We start from the raw sequence: 19,666 nt of genomic DNA, 5'->3' as shown, positions 1-19,666 counted from the left end.
ACGCAGCCAGGGGAAACTGTGAGGAACGAGAAAGGGTGTCCCGTCGGCACGAGCTCAGACTATACGGAACAGCTGTAGCCTAGGTTCGCATAGAATTTCACAGCATTGCGAGTAGTACACATATCATTTTATCCCAAAACCTATAGAATAACGTTCACACTAACCAAATATTAAAATGGTTGATCGCGAGCAGCTGGTGCAGAAAGCCAGGCTGGCTGAACAGGCTGAAAGATATGATGATATGGCAGCTGCCATGAAATCGGTAAGTCTCTCCTCCAAAACCATTGCATATGAATTGGCTATGAATAAGGTCTATGATATGGTGTTCAATGAAACATTGAATTATCTACAATGTAATTCTAATAAATATGAATGATCACTATTTAGATATTGGATTGCATTCCTAGAGATTTTTCATGGATGTGATGTGTATAGAACTTAAACAATTTGATATTAGATTCAGTAAAGGTTTTGCCAGCAATCCTAGACATCACTACACTGCATTGCAATAGCCTACACCAATACTAGCCTACACCATTCAGAATATCAAGTCTGTTTCATAGGGCTCAATCACTGTTTAATTATAACGAATAGAATAGCCTGCATGTGGAGCTCAAACATTCAAGAAAGGCAATCAATGTATGCTATCGAATGCTCCTTGGGCGGTGCCTTTCTCGTGCCTTTAAAATCAATGTAGTGGAGTAATATTACCACGAAATGTATTCAGAGGCACCAAAGAACATTGATTTCTCTGTCAAACGTGTCCCTCACATTACAACATTTGAAAAATGTTTTATGCCACTGGGCACAGACGTCGATTCAACGTCTATTCCACGTTGGTTTTAACGTAATTTCATTGAAATTACGTAGAAACAACTTTGATTCAACCAGTGTATGCCCAGTGGGACTTAATTCCCCATGTGATCTATTAAATTCAGATCATTTAGAATTTGGTCTTTAGGATTGTGCCATGTGAGGTTGCTCGAATATTGATAGATTTTTCCTGTAATATCTAGATTGAATTAAATAATAGCCTAGTAATAATAGTAATATTTGTTAAATTATATTGGTGAGTTAAATGTCTCCTCTTGATAATATATATATATATATATATATATATATATATATATATATATATATATATATATATATATATATATGTATGTATATATGTATATATATGTATGTGTGTATATATATATATATATATATATATATATATATATATATATATATATATATATATGTGTGTGTGTGTATTTGTTCATATAGGCTACAGATGTTCTCTGGATGAGGATCTATTCCTGCATAAATGGTTGTTCAGTTTCCAGTTCTTTACATAAAACAAATGTAGGAGACAGCATAATTTTGTCGTATTGCAGTGAGTCAATGATCAGATTGGATATTGATCCTTTAGTGTTCAGTCGTTGAGCTACATTAAGTTACTTGATCACATTATCATTCTGCATTGCACCTGTATGTCGCATTGTGTGTCACTGTCAACGTGTGCAGTAGCCTCTAGACATACTATATGTTTGGATATGGATGAGCTGTGTGTTCTTTAAAGTAATTGAATGACATTTAGATTATTGTTTGGTTTATTGATACAGGTCTCACACTGTGTGAAAAATGCGTTGTCATTAGGCCCTAAACCTATATGCCCAGTCTCCTCCAATCATTATGTAGCCTAGCCTAGTGCTTTAGAATTAAAACTATACTCAACAACTGTTTTTTCACCCTGTAATGAAAGAAAATCTTAAGCATTATTATTACTACCTAATAATACTTTCTGTCTCAGATTTCTGGTTGCAAGCAACATAATTTTAGTGATATGTGCATGTGGGATTCCTTTCCCTTTAAGCAATCTGCTGTGTCAGTGCATGCAGTCAGAACTGGGCCTTTTGCAGTGTAGGGGTGTGTACTCATTCCCCTCTCCTATGGGAAATTCCTTGCCACTGCAGCCAGGGTTCACTTGATGGCAGGAAAAAGCAATGAGAAGTATACTTTTATGTTGAGATCTCACCTTGACCAGTACAGTACAATATTACCCTGCATGCATTGGTTCCTTAATGCATCAATGCAGTAAGATGCAACTATAGGCAGTGCTGCTTTGTCAGTTAATGCATTGAATGTCATTGAAGGCATTTTTATTTTTTAAATATGTAATGCATTTACAGTAGCATAATGTGTTCAGGATAGTCGTGACAGATTTTTACCCAGCCCATCAATAATTGTTCGGCCTGGCAATTAGGTATTCAGATCAGTATGGTAGGCTGCCTCTCTATATTTATATTTACTGACATCAGCATTTTGGTACAATGATGATTCACTGGCAAGAATTGCATATGATGGGCTTTTCCAACATCACTTGTGTTCTTTTGCACTCTCTGTTCATTATGTTTCTTACGGATCCATCACAATCAGATGGACTAACAATTAGATAGTAATTGAACATTTGCTTAGTAATGCCATGGCATTTGAGCTGTGAATTGTATGTTCTTGCATTTCAAGCTGGGAAGGAAAAAGGCCTGTTTAGAAATATTCTGTCATCCATGCACACGATGGCTGTGATGTCACCTATCAGCCGCATCCTTTGTGCTCCTCTATCAGGCTGGGAGGGGAATGTCACATCAGCTCACCAGAAAGGAGCAACGTTAGCTTCTCAATGAGAGAGAGCACTTTGCTAGAATGGGCCACTCATTAAGCTGTATTTTCTCTGTAGCTGTATTTAAACTGTAGCATTTTGCTGTCTGCATCTTCCCTCTCTATAGTTCTAATCTAGATAATCTAATTATTTTGCAGATATTGATTTAGGTGGAGATAAAAACTTGTGTTTTATCGATGTAAGGTAATCTGGAAGTGGACTGGAAGTGATATTGATCGTCTCAGGTCTTTTCAGTTGCTCTTAATGTGATATTCAACACAGATAGGGGGGTCGTTCCACAAAATACGTGTCTTTTGCATCCCTTTGGTATTTAAAGTAGAAATGTTGCACCAATATTGCATTTTAAAAGCCTGTTTAAATGAAGTACCCTTTAATATAGACCACATGGATAATTCAATAAATCAGATTTCTAATATGAATAAAGATTCAGCATTTTGACATGTCACTCTGTGCACCCTCTGTGAATTCCAAAAATACTTTAACCTACTTAACCCCAGAATTTCATCATCATTCTAAAGCCCTAGTTATTTAGTTGTTTTGAAAAAGTCATTTCTTAATACTATTATTTATTTCATGTGATTATTGATTCATTTTAAGGTAAAAAAAAAAAAAAAAAAACTTGTCCCTCATTTTAAGGTCTACCCTGTTACGTGAACTGAAATCTCATTTTAATATGTTGAAACTATTCCTTTTCAAAAAAAGGTTTCAAAAGAAACAAATCAAATGTTATTTGTCACATGCTTCGTAGACAACATATGTAGACTAACAGTGAAATGCTTACTGACGGGTCCTTTTACAACAATGCAGAGTTAAAGAGAAGATACAAAATAAAATAAACATTGAACATCTAATAGTCAAATCATAGTGTAAAAGCAGGTGAGCTGGTTCTTTGGCAATTTTCTGTTTTTTTTGTGGTGGAAAACTGAGTGGGTCGAGCATATCACATCAACCCTGTTACCCATAGATAGACAGGCTAGAAATGTTTTAACAATTTCATTTAGTTTTTTGAAGCTTGCATTCAATTGTCCCTTCCTGTTGCACACAAACTTCCATTCCCCGTCACAAGGGAATTTATGGTAGATGTATGATGTTAACCGTGTTATTTTATATTTAACCTCTTGAGATTTGAAAACATGTTTTTTATTAAGTTTTTATTAAATCAAACCTTTTTTTTCACCAAGTTACATATCTCAAAAGGCACCAAATTGTTGGAATGACCCAGGGAAGATACTGTATATGTGACATTTGTGTGTGGGTTAAACTGTTGAGAATATTTAATTTTACCTATTGTAATTTGCTACCCAATGTCTTTCAGTCAGAGACACTAAATACCTTGTAGGTTAGTAGAACGAGGTCAGGATTTACAACGTTAAAAGTTCAAAGGTTACTGTTGTGCTTTTTACAGTACACTATTTGACATTCCCGGGATTAACACGTTACCTCCTACCTTTTACGTATAGAGTCAAGTAGTAGGTGAAAAGCATGTCCAGGGTGACAGCATTACAAGGGGTTTTAGACAGGTGAAAAGGTCAGTTTAAAGCAGAGGAGAAGGTCAGGGAGACACAGGAACTGCCTGTGCGATGATCGACTGACCGTCTACACTTACACTGCAGCTGCCCCTGGATTCCTCGTGGGAACATAGCTACCTCCAACCCTCTGCCCCCTCTCCAGTCCCAACCCCCACTCTCTCTCAATATCTTCAATATGGTTCTCCACTTGCTAGCATTAGCTGTCCACATGGCAGCTGGAGCTACTGGTGCACTAAGTGAGCTGATTGCCATGGAAACTAATTGAATCTTGCTCATTCCCAATGCAGTGCCGTATGTGCATCCAGTTAGAATAATAACAGAACATACTGTACAGTAGATATGATAGGTATGATATTGTATAGGGCTGTGACATAGAGTACAATAAATGCTCTGGTATGATTTCATGTAAAACCATACCTTCTGTCCGTGATATTGTTGAAAAAAAAAAAACTGTTTACATTCATGAATGCATAACATAGGGGTTTATTGGCTGTCTTACACAGGATAGTGCATTTATGACCACTGCTCTGTCCCCTCCCCAGGTAACAGAGCTCAATGAGGCCCTATCTAACGAGGAGAGGAACCTCCTGTCTGTGGCCTATAAGAATGTGGTGGGGGCCCGCCGTTCCTCTTGGAGGGTGATCTCTAGCATCGAGCAGAAGACCTCTGCAGATGGAAATGAGAAAAAGATTGAAATGGTTCGGGCCTACAGAGAGAAGATTGAGAAGGAGCTGGAGGCTGTGTGTCAGGACGTGCTCAACCTGCTGGATAACTACCTGATCAAGAACTGCAACGAAACGCAGCACGAGAGCAAGGTGTTTTACCTGAAGATGAAGGGCGACTACTACCGCTACCTGGCCGAGGTGGCCACGGGCGAGAAGAGGGCCACCGTCATCGAGTCATCAGAGAAGGCTTACAACGAGGCCCATGAGATCAGCAAAGAGCACATGCAGCCCACCCACCCCATCCGCCTTGGCTTGGCTCTTAACTACTCTGTGTTTTACTATGAGATCCAGAATGCCCCTGAGCAGGCCTGTCATCTGGCCAAGACCGCCTTCGATGACGCTATTGCTGAGCTGGACACCCTGAATGAGGACTCCTACAAAGACTCAACTCTCATCATGCAGCTGCTCCGAGACAACTTAACACTGTGGACAAGTGACCAGCAGGATGACGAGGGAGGGGAGGGCAACAAAGATTAATAAACCACACTTAGAAAAAAAATATTATGAAGGGGCGGTGGGCTTTGGCAGCCGCTTTTGCCGATGATCGTACCGCAGCCGCAGTTCTTTATTTTTCCATGTGTTAAAAGAAAAGAATCAAAAGAAAGGTGAGAGGGGAGGTTACATCTTAGGTTAATATATATATAAATATATATAAATGGTTGAAAGGGCCTCCGTCTTCTTGATTTTCTCTTTGACATTTGCCAAAACCACTGAAATGTCAGTCAATCAGCCTGAAGTGGTTGTTGTTGGATTGGTTTGGCAGTCTCACACTGGCATAGGGACTATTGTCGTACCAAGGGAAGCTGCTTAGTTAGGTTTATGCATGATAGAAAGTCAGACACTTGAGGAAGGGGGGGGGGGGAAACACTTGAGTGAGAGTGCCTCACAAAAATAGTTTGCAATGGTCCCAGTAGTAGCCACTTTTCAACCTCATATTCATTATCTACAGCACCAAACCAGTGTCTACATATGTGAAAACAGCTCGTTTCTATGATCTGTGGTTAAAAAGATAAGAAGAAAGGTCCTAAAAAATGCTTCTCTGTGACATCACAGGGTAGGATTAAAAGTAAGAAAAACAGTGATTTTCAAAACCTGCAATGAGTTTCTAGTCAGAGGGAGGGTATTTTCTTGCTCCCCACGTCACTGCAAATATCATAGTGTTTGAAAATCACTGTTTTTAAAATGTTTTAACTTTTGATGATGTCATCGGGTAGAACATTTTAATGCTATATTTTTTTCTACTAAACGTAGAAATGCACTGTTTTCACATATGTAGACATTGGTTTGGTGCTGGAGATAATGAATATGAGGTTTCAAAAGTTGCAGAGTTGCCCTTTAAGATATAATATCACTCACTCTAGAAGGGAGTGCAGGAAAGCCAAGAAAACGCAAATACTATTAATCTGACCAAATCAACTAGAAAAAGTAAAATGCACATGTTTTGTTAAAATGTTGGATGTTTATTGTAAAGTTAATGCTAATCATGGCAATGAGGTAAGGATAAAATACTGTTATCAATTTCCTCTTTCACGACTTCTAGTTTTAGGGATAATCGGCATTAAATCCAATTTGACTGTCCTCTGACTGCTCTAGATATGATACTGGAAACATAGCTTAACCTCCAATAGAGTCTATCTAAAGGCAGAGACTTTGTTTAAAACAAAGAAATTATCTTAAAGCAGCTTCAGAGTTTGTGGTTTACTTCTGTGTTTGTTTTATTAAATGCACTTGCCTACTATACTGTTTCTTCAGTGTAAGATGATTACTACAATAATATCGATTATTCAGTATTGTGCATGCTGGTGATGTATTTAAACATACAGTAGCTTGGCTTTATTATCTTATACTGTGGGTGTTAAGTATTGATATGATTGAGAAAACATAGGCTTTTTCTGATTTATTTCTTATTTATAACTTATTCTTATTTTGTTTTTATTTGCTATACCAAAATGGTGATCGTAAAAAATGGACATGCTATGAGCATTGCTATAGTGGCATGCAATATGTGTATATCATTTGTTTAATAGAAGAAAAAAAAGTGGGGAAAAACACACCAGTGTTTGCTTAATCTTACCAGCTGGTGTTTGTCATGTTAAATTATAATAATGGCTTTGTCACATTAAAATTATAATAATGGCATTGTAAAACAAATACTTTGTTTTTTGAACTATATTTGAGTACTGATTTTGTCATGTTATTAACCAGTTTGAACAATGGTGAAGTTTTCAGAATCAGTGTTTCTGTTATCAATTCACAACATGGACCACAATTTATTTCTGACAGTATACATTTTTTGTTTGTTTTTATACCTTTTAGCTGTTCCTGAGTGACAAATATCTTGAATGTGAGTCATTATGTAGCAGTTGCACAAGAAACGAGATAACTATGCTAATAAAAAAATTATATGACAAAATTATAAATGCACCATTTCCATGGCAGTCTAGTGTATTGTTGTGATGTCACTAATAAGTCAACGTTTGTTTTTTATTGTAACCTCTTGCTGTGTGCTGCTAGGATGCTATTATTGTGTGTGCCTCCTTTGCCACTTGAAATAGTTGATTCAACATCCTCCATAGGCATCCTCCATAACCATGTATGCAAAAAGAGAATCATAACGACAGTAAAAACCCACTTGTGCTTTTAGATCTACACAAACTTGCATGACACCAGTACAGTGAGTACACGTCTGCTCATGCAATATAATGCAAACGCTAGTCAAATAATAGCTGGCTATTAGTACTTCAGGTTGAAGCAAACAGGGAGAGTCATTTGTCAAACACTGTTAACGTTATTTACCACCGAGGGCTGAATGTCCCAACTGAATGATTCCCACGAGGACAAAAGAACGGATCTAAATGATCTAGGACTTTAACAGTGTCCCAAATGCCACCCTCTTCCCTATATAGTGCACTACTTTTGACCAGAGCCCTATGGGCCTTGGTCAAAAGTAGTGCACTATAGGGAAGAGGGTGGCATTTGGGACGCCACATATAGTCTTTAACCCACTCTGTACATCTCGCATCCTCTGAGCTCGCATCCTCTGAGCTAAACATGTATCCAAATAGATATTGCTGAGGATGTTGTTCTCCATCTTGCTGCTATGCTCTCTAGATTTTATTAGATTTATAATCTCTATCATAATGGGCTAAAACTCAGCTAATTGTATTTTTAGGTCTCAGATATGATCTCTTGCCCTGGGAAACCCAAACAACTTGAGGTGTGTCAGGGTGTTACTTTATGCCATTCATCTGGTGCCATCACCAGAGAGACACTGTTATACCTTCCATTTTTGCCATGCTAATCTAAGAACAGTTAACACATGTAATTTAGTAAGTACAGTTAACACATGTAATTAAACCTGGTACTTACATAGTCCCTTCTGGGACACAAGGCCACTTTTGAACACTGTATGTTACTTTTTCCTCTGTATGTCAACGTAGATAGCGAGAGTTAACAATTCAGATGACTTTTAATCGGAAAGAAACTTTAAACTCTTTTATCATTTGTTTTGTTTAGATTTTTTGACACATCAGAAAGGATGGTTCATTCATTAAGAACAGTTCATTAATTGTTTTGATATACAGTAATGTTTGATTTTATTTAGTTTTTTTGGCTATGTTTTGTTTGTGTTTATTTATTTAATTTTACATTTGTTTGACACAGATCCTTGTGTCTGTGAGCTCAGGTAGAACACTACTGTAACATGTATGCTCTCTTTGCTCTGAAATGGAATTCAACTTCAATTGAATCAAGTAAAGGGTTGGCACTATGGCTATACAACAGAAAAAATGTAGACTGAAGTCACGTAATCTTGTCAACAAATCGATTACCATTAAAATGGAGGATAAAATAGGTTTAATGAATCATATACACTACCGGTCAAAAGTTTTAGAACACCTACTCATTCAAGGGTTTTTCTTTATTTGTACTATTTTCTACATTGTAGAATAATAGTGAAGACATCAAAACTATGAAATAATACATATGGAATCATGTAGTAACCAAAAAAGTGTTAAACAAATCAAAATATATTTTAGATTTTAGATTCTTCAAAGTAGCCACCCTTTGCCTTGATGACAGCTTTTGGCATTCTCTCAACCAGCTTCACATGGAATGCTTTTCCAACAGTCTTGAATGAGTTCCCACATATGCTGAGCACTTGTTGGCTGCTTTTCCTTCACTCTGCGGTCCGACTCATCCCAAACCATCTCAATTTGGTTGAGGTCGGGGGATTGTGGAGGCCAGGTCATCTGATGCAGCACTCCATCACTCACCTTCTTGGTCAAATAGCCCTTACACAACCTGGAGGTGTGTTGGGTCATTGTCCTGTTGAAAAACAAATGAGAGTCTCACTAAGCCCAAACCAGATGGGATGGTGTATCGCTGCAGAATGGTAGCCATGCTGGTTAGGTGTGCCTTGAATTCTAAATACATCACAGACAGTGTCACCAGCAAAGCACCCCCACACCATAACACTTCCTCCTCCATGCTTTACAGTGGGATATACACATGCAGAGATCATCCGTTCATCCACACCGCGTCTCACAAAGACACGGCGGTTGGAACCAAAAATCTCAAATTTGGACTCCAGACCAAAGGACACATTTCCACCGGTCTAATGCCCATTGCTTGTGTTTCTTGGCCCAAGCAAGTCTCTTCTTCTTATTGGTGGCCTTTAGTAGTGGTTTCGTTGCAGCAATTCGACCATGAAGGCCTGATTCACACAGTCTCCTCTGAACTGTTGATGTTGAGATGTGTCTGTTACTTGAACTCTGTGAAGCATTTATTTGGGCTGCAATTTCTGAGGCTGGTAACTCTAATGAACTTATCCTTTGCAGCAAAGGTAACTCTGGGTCTTCCATTCCTGTGGCGGTCCTCATGAGAGCCAGTTTCATCATAGCTCAATGGTTTTTGCGACTGCACTTGAAGAAACTTTCAAAGTTCTTGAAATTTTCCGGATTGACCGAACTTCATGTCTTAAAGTAATGATGGACTGTCGTTTCTCTTTGCTTATTTGAGCTGTTCTTGCCATAATATGGATTTGGTCTTTTACCAAATAGGGCTATCTTCTGTATACCCCCCTACCTTGTCACAACACAACTAATTGGCTCAAACACATTAAGAAGGAAAGAAATTCCACAAATTAAATTTTAAGAAGGCACACCTGTTAATTGAAATGCATTCCAAGTGACTACCTCATGAAGCTGGTTGAGAGAATGCCAAGAGTGTGCAAAGCTGTCATCAAGGCAAAGGGTGGCTATTTGAAGAATATAAAATATATTTTGATTTGTTTAACACTTTTTTGGTTACTACATGATTCCATATGTGTTATTTCATAGTTTTGATGTCTTCACTATTATTCTACAATGTAGAAAATAGTAATAATAAAGAAAAACCCTTGAATGAGTAGATGTTCTAAAACATTTGACCGGTAGTGTATGTTTTTAGGAAATTACATTGCTATCTGTTGCTCATTCAAGTTATTTGTTTGTCAGTATGTAGATTTAATTTCTTTTTTTATTATTGTCATTCTGAACTACCAACTCATTCACTATATTTCATCCTATAAACTCAGTGCTACAATGTTTCCTGTCCTCTCCAGTATTTTACTCAGTGCTACAATGTTTCCTGTCCTCTCCAGTATTTTACTCACATTTTACTCACATATATACATTCAAAAAAGGAGAGTGTAGTGCACCATAGACATTTAAAAAAGGAGTGTAGTGCACCATAGACATTTTAGAAAGGAGTGTAGTGCACCATAGACATATAAAAAAGGAGTGTAGTGCACCATAGACATTTTAGAAAGGAGTGTAGTGCACCATAGACATTTTAGAAAGGAGTGTAGTGCACCATAGACATTTTAAAAAGGAGAGTGTAGTGCACCATTGGACAGTGTGACAGAGAAACCCATTTGGGACACTGTGCTCTCCTTTGAAACACTCATTTTCTGTTCATGTGCTGGGTCAGAGATGCTGGGTCAGAGATCAAAGTTCAAACATGTTTGTACGTATCTGTGGAAACTGTATATGTGTGCATGTGATAGTGAGAAAGAGGAGAGAGAGAGATAAGGTGCTTTGCTCATCATCATCTACAAAATGACAATATGGATCAAAGCATACTTCTAGGCTATATCAATAAACCATGTATACTGTACTCTCTTCCTATGGGTGAAATATGATATTCTTACTCAAAACCTCAATTTCATTTACATGACAATAAATCTATGTCATGTGGATGCCATAAGCCAATGCTATCTGCCATTCCCCGACAGTAGTTTCACACACACAAATTATTCTTGCACATCTGTTTATTCCAATACGGAAACAGAACCCCACACTGACTGATAAGCTAAAGTGGCAAGCTGTTGGATTCCCCAACCCTAGACTGCAGTCTCTTGCTGCAGCCTGCTGTACTGAAGCTTTCATGAGATTAATTTCTGTGCTTAGAACGGTCTCCCTTGCCAGCCAATAGCTGATAGGCTCACCCTGCGCAGCCACCAATCCCGTTCCTGTTGCTAGGGCTATAATAAGCCTCCCGTTATTAGCCCCAGTTCCTTGCTGCACTGCTCAGACACCTATAGCATCCTGCAAAAAAGATGAAAGCTCAAGCAGCAGAGGAAGCATTAGAATTCAGCAGCACCAACCTGTCCCCCACGCTGTGTTGTAGTGCACAACATTATCTGCACCAAGGATGACAAAACCAACATTCATACAGTGGCCAATAGATTGTGAAAGTATCTATGATACAATGACAAAATAGTCAAGGAAACACATTGTTACAAAATGATTTATCTGCTGACACTGATCCTTTTTTCCTGCCTTCTGAGCATCTGATGATTTCCTGGATCGAGGCAACAGACTAGGCAGCATAGTCAACTACAATACTACAGTATAATCAAGTTAACCAGATAAGTTCTCTCTATGTATAAATCTCTGATAAGTCATGTCAAACCAATACCTATTCTATGGGCTCTATTCACATGGTAAAACTTAAGGGTATATAAAGGGTTTATATTGCATTTACAAATGATTAAATAACCAATAACGTAATTATAAACCCTTCATAAACATAAATATAAACCTTTAAGAGGATGTAAGGTCAGTGTTCTTTACTCTGATCAAAGTGTCATATCGAGGTCTGGGGTTTTAAAGCAGCCCACTAATAGCTTCAAGCAGGAGTTAAAACATTGCCAGCCAATATCCGAGCTAAAAGGCTCTCAGACCCCTGTCTTGTGTGTCTGGTATTGAGCCCATTGAGATGGTGTAGAGCTGTTTTCTTTCATCAAACTCACAGGAGGGATGTTAATGGGCTGGATACACAGGGCACGAGTGACAGCTCCATAGGTGGACACTAGATGGTTGTGTATAAGCGACCAACCGGAGGTCTACTGTACTGTTGTCAACTGAGACACTGATGAAATTGCATTACTCACAGACTCCGACTCTCTGATTCACAAACGTTGTCACTGGATATGAGCCACTCTTGTCAATTGGTAGATTTTCCAGACCAACCAATCAGAATCAGAAGCATTTACATGTACCAGGGATTTGCCCTGATGGAAATGGTGCTGACAACAATAAACTTCATGACCATCTAGTTTGGAGTTTAGTTTCAAAGGCAGCCCTGCTAAAGGTGTTGGCAGATAATAAAGGAAGATCATGTATGACTCATCACCTGAAAAAAGACCAAAGCTACAGTAATAACCAAGCTATATATAAACTTCATTCATGACAATACATGTTTTGTGTTTCATTCATCCCTGACAAACAGCTGTGTGTACAGTATATAGAGAGGAAACCTCACGGGCACGATCTGAACCATGCACTACATGTGTTAACAGTCTTTGACAGAATGAACCATGCTATTGTATTCTATTTTTACAGTAATGATATTACATAATTTGCCTGCTACGTCCACTGTGGAATCTGAAGCTAGCCTGCTGTGCTACAAAGGATTTATTTACAGTGTAAATGACTATCATAGCTTAGAGGGAGGTGGTGTGCTAAATTTGGCTCAGAGATTTTGGCTTGTTATGCAAGAGTATGTTGGTCTCTGATGAACTGACTACACAGTAGCCTAGTCTCTGTGGTGGGCTGTCACATTGATGTACCCATTCTACTCAGTGTCTACTCACAGGCTGCAGGCAGAGAGTACTGTTATTAGAACTGTTTGTGTACTCAGCTTCTACAGTACTTCTAGCTTTTTAATAGGATGATATTTCTGGAGATCCACTAGTATTCTAATTTTTTTCCCTTCACATTTTGGATCATGAATAACAAAATGCATGGTAATCTAATGCATCTACTTGTCTCCTGGCATCTTTTACATGCAGTAAGTTACGAGTACCAGGAAAAGCAGCCAACTAGTGCTCAGCATATGTGGGAACTCCTTCAAGACTGTTGGAAAAGCATTCCAGGTGAAGCTGGTTGAGAGAATGCCAAGAGTGTGCAAAGCTTTCATCAAGGGAAAGGGTGACTACTTTGAAGAATCTGTTTAACACTTTTTTGGTTACTACATGATTCCATATGTGTTATTTCATAGTTTTGATCTACAATGTAGAAAATAGTACAAATAAAGAAAAATCCTGGAATGAGTAGGTGTGTCCAAACTTTTGACTGGTACTGTATATATTCTTCAACAAGACAAAATAAAGACAAATAGTATGCATGACTGCTACAAAATGAATTATTCATTCATATTAACATTTATAGACTTTGCTGTGTATTATTTATCAAACAAACCCGATTGTTCAGCGGAAGGTTTTAAGAAACTTCCCATGACTCCAACCGCACAGAGAACTATCCTTAGCCACTCCTCTTCCTACAATTCACTGGAAATGTCCACTATATTGAAAATACATTTTAAAAAGCACCTTACAGTATATCTATTTGAAATCAGAAGATTTAAACATTATGAGACTGCAGAAGTACTGATTTCCTGGTGGAAACTTATCTCCCAACTCACTTGCATACATCATTGAGTGTACAGACATGGTCAGTTATATAAAAAGTCACGGTCACACTTTATTTGGATAGTCCATCTGTAGATGCTCTACAGATGGTCATGCTATCAACAAACTATCTGTTGATAAGCAACTGACTAAATGTTGATAAGCAACTGCTTTCTAAGGTTACAGTTGGGGTAAGGGTTAGAATAAGGGTTCGGGTAAGGGTTATCTTAGAGTTAGGGCTAGCGTTAGGGTAAGGGTTAAGTGTAGGGTTAGGATAAAGGTTAAGGTTAGGGTTAGGGCTAGGGTTATGGTTAGGGTTAGTAGATAGTTAGTTGAAATGTTACTGATAGTCTGTAAGCGCTTCTCTCCAGTTGACCAATATCCACTGCAGATTATCTGTATGCTTGGCTCTTCCTGCTATGATTGGTTGTTAGGTATTAGTCGCTAGTCCCAATCATCATCCCTGTTAATAAAAAAAACATATTAGATGTCTGTCAGTTCTCCTGTCAGTTTTTCAAAGACAACCACGAGAGGGAATAGAGAAAGGGTTGGATCTACAGGACCAATGAAATATATCAAAATGCAATTTTGCACAAACAGGCAGTACATTCAACGAGTTGATTGACAGTGACTACAAGAAGTGACACTAACAATGCAATTTACGGTATAAAATACAAGCCACTGAAGAAGATGTCAAGTATTAGCTATGAATTGCACTTGAGAACTGGTGCCTGCAAAATTACACAATGTTGGATGCTTACTCATGGGGAGTTTACTTATAGCTGATGGCCATGGAGTGGCCTCCTTCCTGGATGGGGGGCCTCGACGCTGAGCACACCTTTTGGAGAGAGAGAGGAGGTCACCTTCTCAGAGTCCACACCAGGGAGAAGGCTGTAGCCAGGAGACAGAACAAGTTTGTATCAGAGGAGAGTACTCTGGCAGAGGAGAGTATGGCAGAAGTTATTATTGTCCAGACCAACCATTATCATTCCAAATGTCACCCTATTCCCTTTATACTGTAGTGTGCTTCTTTTGACCAAGGCCTAAAGGGCTCTGATCAAAAGTTGTGCACTATATAAGGAATAGTGTGCATGGGCAACATGACTGCTAGCATGATGGAGTTGTGAGTGACTTGGAACAGACTGACAGAGTTGGAGATGGGAAATGGACTCTGAGAAACCCAAGCCCATGATGGAGCTGACTGGGTTGTAACAGCTGTAGTGGGTTTAGCTGGGCCAGGGGAGTCCCGCTGGGCCTCTGCATTGGCCTGGCTGGCTCAGCCTGTTGCTGCGGCTGTCATGGCAAGGGAGCAGAGAATGATCAGCTATACAGCATACAGTTCTCCCAAAGAAGACAGGCTGTGCTGGAGAGTTGATGGTCTCTGGAGCACACAGGTACGTACTTCACACTGGCTTAGGGAGCTAGGTTTTTTTTATCAGTTACGATTTTCTGTTTCCTGTGCAGCCTATTTTATATAAGGAATCATAACAATCAATGATCAACTGAATTGTACCTCTATCAGTAGACCAATGGGTTTTGATGTATAATGTGGAGAAACAAGTCAGTTTTATGCATTCTATTTATAAGGTGTGGTCTGATCAAAAACAGAGCACTATTGTGCTGTTGCCTGGCAACTGTTTCCACAGTAACCCTTGCTCAGAAACATTCCACTGTGGTTTTTGAGGAGTGCCATGTACAGCAATGGGAAAACAAACTGATCACAAAAACGCCAACTAATGTAAAGAATGATTAAATATGGTCCAAAGTGATGTGCATGTTTCAATACATTAATGGACATGTAATGAACATGCCTTTTTTATTTTGTTACAGCTCACATGTAGGGTGTGCATGCAGCATGTACCCCTAACACTTGTGCAGGAAGTCACTCACTTCAGAACAGGAAAACTTAACCCCTGGAGTGTTTCTTTTAGATAAAGGGACTGTGTGTCATTCCAAATCCCCTATCATAACGCATATGACTAGTATAACAGCCCCTTGAGATAAATGGCTTTATAGTACTCAATCACAGGATAAACACACCTATTTTTACCTCTTCTTGCTGAGGAGTGCATGACAGAGACGTTTGGACTTCATATGTACACCTCTTTCTTATCAAGAGTGGGCACACCTTTACGTGCATTGTGTGCCAATAAAGTGTTCCCTGACTGTTTAAATAAAAAAAGCATGGGACAAATGGCATGATGTTTCATTGTGGTCATTGGCAAGTGGTATTAGGTGTCAAATACGTTATAATATGTCTGAAACAAGGCTAATGTAGCCTCTGTATGAAGAACAATGAAGAAAAAAAACGGACCTGAGGCACAATAGATGATACAGTTAGACACAGGGGTGCCATCTAGTGGTATTTTTACAAAGAAACAGGGACATTGAACATAAGGCTTATGACTATTTGTCTGTAAATTTTGAATAAACTAACACTGATAATCAAAGTAAAAATATACCTTAGTACAACTGACCACACCCCAAACATTTATTCAAAACAGCATGGTTCTCAAAATGGTTCTCAGACAGTCTCCACCAACTTTAGGTACAAAATCTCTTACATAAACAGGTGATTGGGGCGCTTTGATACTTTTGAACTGTCCCATCATAATTAAGGTCCCAGGGGAAACACTGACCAAAACTAAGGTTCCTACCCTGTCAAAATAATACAAGTGTTATTACAGTTAGTTTTTTATAAACATATGTGGATGGTGTCAGAGAGCCATACTTGAATAGCCTACTGGGCTGTGACATAAGGGAATATCAATATGAACTATTGAACAAATAGGTGGCCATATTGTTGAAAATTATGTGGTATACTTCAGCATTTCAGAAATACCCAAGAAAAAAGTCAAACCGAAAACAAAAACAGGTAGATTTTTTTCTTCTTATTCAAGTGTTCACATTGTGATGTTCTATGACTTCAAACTTTCATGTCAGCTGAGATTATTCAGAATAAGATGCACCTTTTAGCTCCTCGCAATGCAGAATTTGTGTCAACGTAACTTGTTTCTCCCTCTTAAATCTATATGATGACCTAAAAGCTGTGGTCAGGCTATTCTGACACATGTTTCAGAAGTCCATTTGACATCTTGATGGAGTTCTAGATGAAAGATTGTTTGCACTATAGGACTTTAAAAACACCTGCGTACAAGAGCCAGCACATCATGTTAGAGAGAGCCATACAGAGAACAAACAAGAATGTTCATTTGCTAACTTATTATCTTCAACATCAACAGTATGAAAGCATGCAAAAAGTACTTATTTAGAATGGTACATATTTACATTGTAACAAACACTTTTCAGTTCAGCACATAGGTGTAATATTTGGAGAAACACAGAGCTAATAGTACAAAAGGCATGGGCATTCAGACTATTATGAGTAAAATAGTACAGTACATCATGAACAGACAATGAAACCCAATGTTAACAACAGACACAAACATCACACAGATGGGAAAAGACAAAAGTTAAAAACCTAACACATGGTTTGTACTGTAATAATATGATCTATAAGGTTAATCACAACTCTTTCTAAAATACTATCAGGGTGAGCTCTTTCATTTGGATCTCTCTTCAAATACAGTGGGGAAAAAAAGTATTTAGTCAGCCACCAATTGTGCAAGTTGTCCCACTTAAAAAGATAAGAGAGGCCTGTAATTTTCATCATAGGTACACGTCAACTATGACAGACAAATTGAGGAAAAAAAATCCAGAAAATCACATTGTAGGATTTTTAATGAATTTATTTGCAAATTATGGTGGAAAATAAGTATTTGGTCACCTACAAACAAGCAAGATTTCTGGCTCTCACAGACCTGTAACTTCTTCTTTAAGAGGCTCCTCTGTCCTCCACTCGTTACCTGTATTAATGGCACCTGTTTGAACTTGTTATCAGTATAAAAACACCTGTCCACAACCTCAAACAGTCACACTCCAAACTCCACTATGGCCAAGACCAAAGAGCTGTCAAAGGACACCAGAAACAAAATTGTAGACCTGCACCAGGCTGGGAAGACTGAATCTGCAATAGGTAAGCAGCTTGGTTTGAAGAAATCAACTGTGGGAGCAATTATTAGGAAATTGAAGACATACAAGACCACTGATAATCTCCCTCGATCTGGGGCTCCACGCAAGATCTCACCCCGTGGGGTCAAAATGATCACAAGAACGGTGAGCAAAAATCCCAGAACCACACGGGGGACCTAGTGAATGACCTGCAGAGAGCTGGGACCAAAGTAACAAAGCCTACCATCAGTAACACACTACGTCGCCAGGGACTCAAATCCTGCAGTGCAAGACGTGTCCCCCTGCTTAAGCCAGTACATGTCCAGGCCCGTCTGAAGTTTGCTAGAGTGCATTTGGATGATCCAGAAGAGGATTGGGAGAATGTCATATGGTCAGATGAAACCAAAATATAACTTTTTGGTAAAAACTCAACTCGTCGTGTTTGGAGGACAAAGAATGTTGAGTTGCATCCAAAGAACACCATACCTACTGTGAAGCATGGGGATGGAAACATCATGCTTTGGGGCTGTTTTTCTGCAAAGGGACCAGGACGACTGATCCGTGTAAAGGAAATAATGAATGGGGCCATGTATCATGAGATTTTGAGTGAAAATCTCCTTCCATCAGCAAGGGTATTGAAGATGAAACGTGGCTGGGTCTTTCAGCATGACAATGATCCCAAACACAACGCCCGGGCAACGAAGGAGTGGCTTCGTAAGAAGCATTTCAAGGTCCTGGAGTGGCCTAGCCAGTCTCCAGATCTCAACCCCATAGAAAATCTTTGGAGGGAGTTGAAAGTCTGTGTTGCCCAGCGACAGCCCCAAAACATCACTGCTCTAGAGGAGATCTGCATGGAGGAATGGGCCAAAATACCAGCAACAGTGTGTGAAAACCTTGTGAAGACTTACAGAAAACGTTTGACCTGTGTCATTGTCAACAAAGGGTATATAACAAAGTTTTGAGAAACTTTTGTTATTGACCAAATACTTATTTTCCACCATAATTTGCAAATAAATTCATAAAAAATCCTACAATGTGATTTTCTGGAAAAAAAATTCTCATTTCGTCTGTCATAGTTGACGTGTACCTATGATGAAAATTACAGGCCTCTCTCATCTTTTTAAGTGGGAGAACTTGCACAATTGGTGGCTGACTAAATACTTTTTTTCCCCACTGTACATTACATTAATATGACATATTGTGTGAAGATACAGCAAAGAGTTTGCTTTGAACAGGTCTGTCCCCTAATTTAAACAGGTCAGCCAGAAAAGAAAAAAAAAGAAGAAAGAAAATAAATAAATAAAAAATAGTGTGGGAGCAGGTTTACCAGCAGGCCTATGCAAGTCCACCATCATCTTCAGTAAGGTCCTCTAACGCTCCTTCTCCACTTCCATCCAACTCTCCTTCTCTGCTTGATTTCCTGCGGGCAACACATGTTTTATTGTCCCCCATGATGAAATCAGGGCAAGGGGGACGACTATGGATTGGTCTCCGTACGTTTGTACATACGTTAGTCACACACAATATCTCAGATACCACTGACCCAATTTTGATGAAACTTGGGTGAATGATGGGTCTTCCCATAGAGATCCGGCATTTACAAAATTATAGTGATCAACTGAAATTCAACAATTTGAACAAGCATATCTCCTGTCCCGTTTGAGCTACAGTCATGACATTTTGTACATACAGTGCCTTGCAAAAGTAGTCAGACCCCTTGGATTTCGTCACATTTTATTGTGTTACAAAGTGGGATTAAAAATATTTTTTAAAAAGTTTAATT

At 38.8% G+C, this 19,666-nt stretch overlaps 1 protein-coding gene across 1 annotated transcript; it reads left to right on the top strand.

Moving 5' to 3' along the window:
- On the top strand, positions 1–5,911 carry LOC121567943 (14-3-3 protein gamma-2). The gene is made up of 2 exons (XM_041878342.2): positions 1–262; positions 4,737–5,911. The coding sequence occupies exons 1-2, from the start codon at positions 176–178 to the stop codon at positions 5,394–5,396; spliced, it is 747 nt and encodes a 248-aa protein (XP_041734276.2). The 5' UTR covers positions 1–175; the 3' UTR covers positions 5,397–5,911.
- The last annotated feature ends 13,755 nt before the right edge of the window (positions 5,912–19,666 follow it).

Source organism: Coregonus clupeaformis, chromosome 6, assembly GCF_020615455.1.
Source record: "Coregonus clupeaformis isolate EN_2021a chromosome 6, ASM2061545v1, whole genome shotgun sequence".
Taxonomy (NCBI): Eukaryota; Metazoa; Chordata; class Actinopteri; order Salmoniformes; family Salmonidae; genus Coregonus; species Coregonus clupeaformis.
This window is presented reverse-complemented; position numbering and strand designations above follow the sequence as displayed.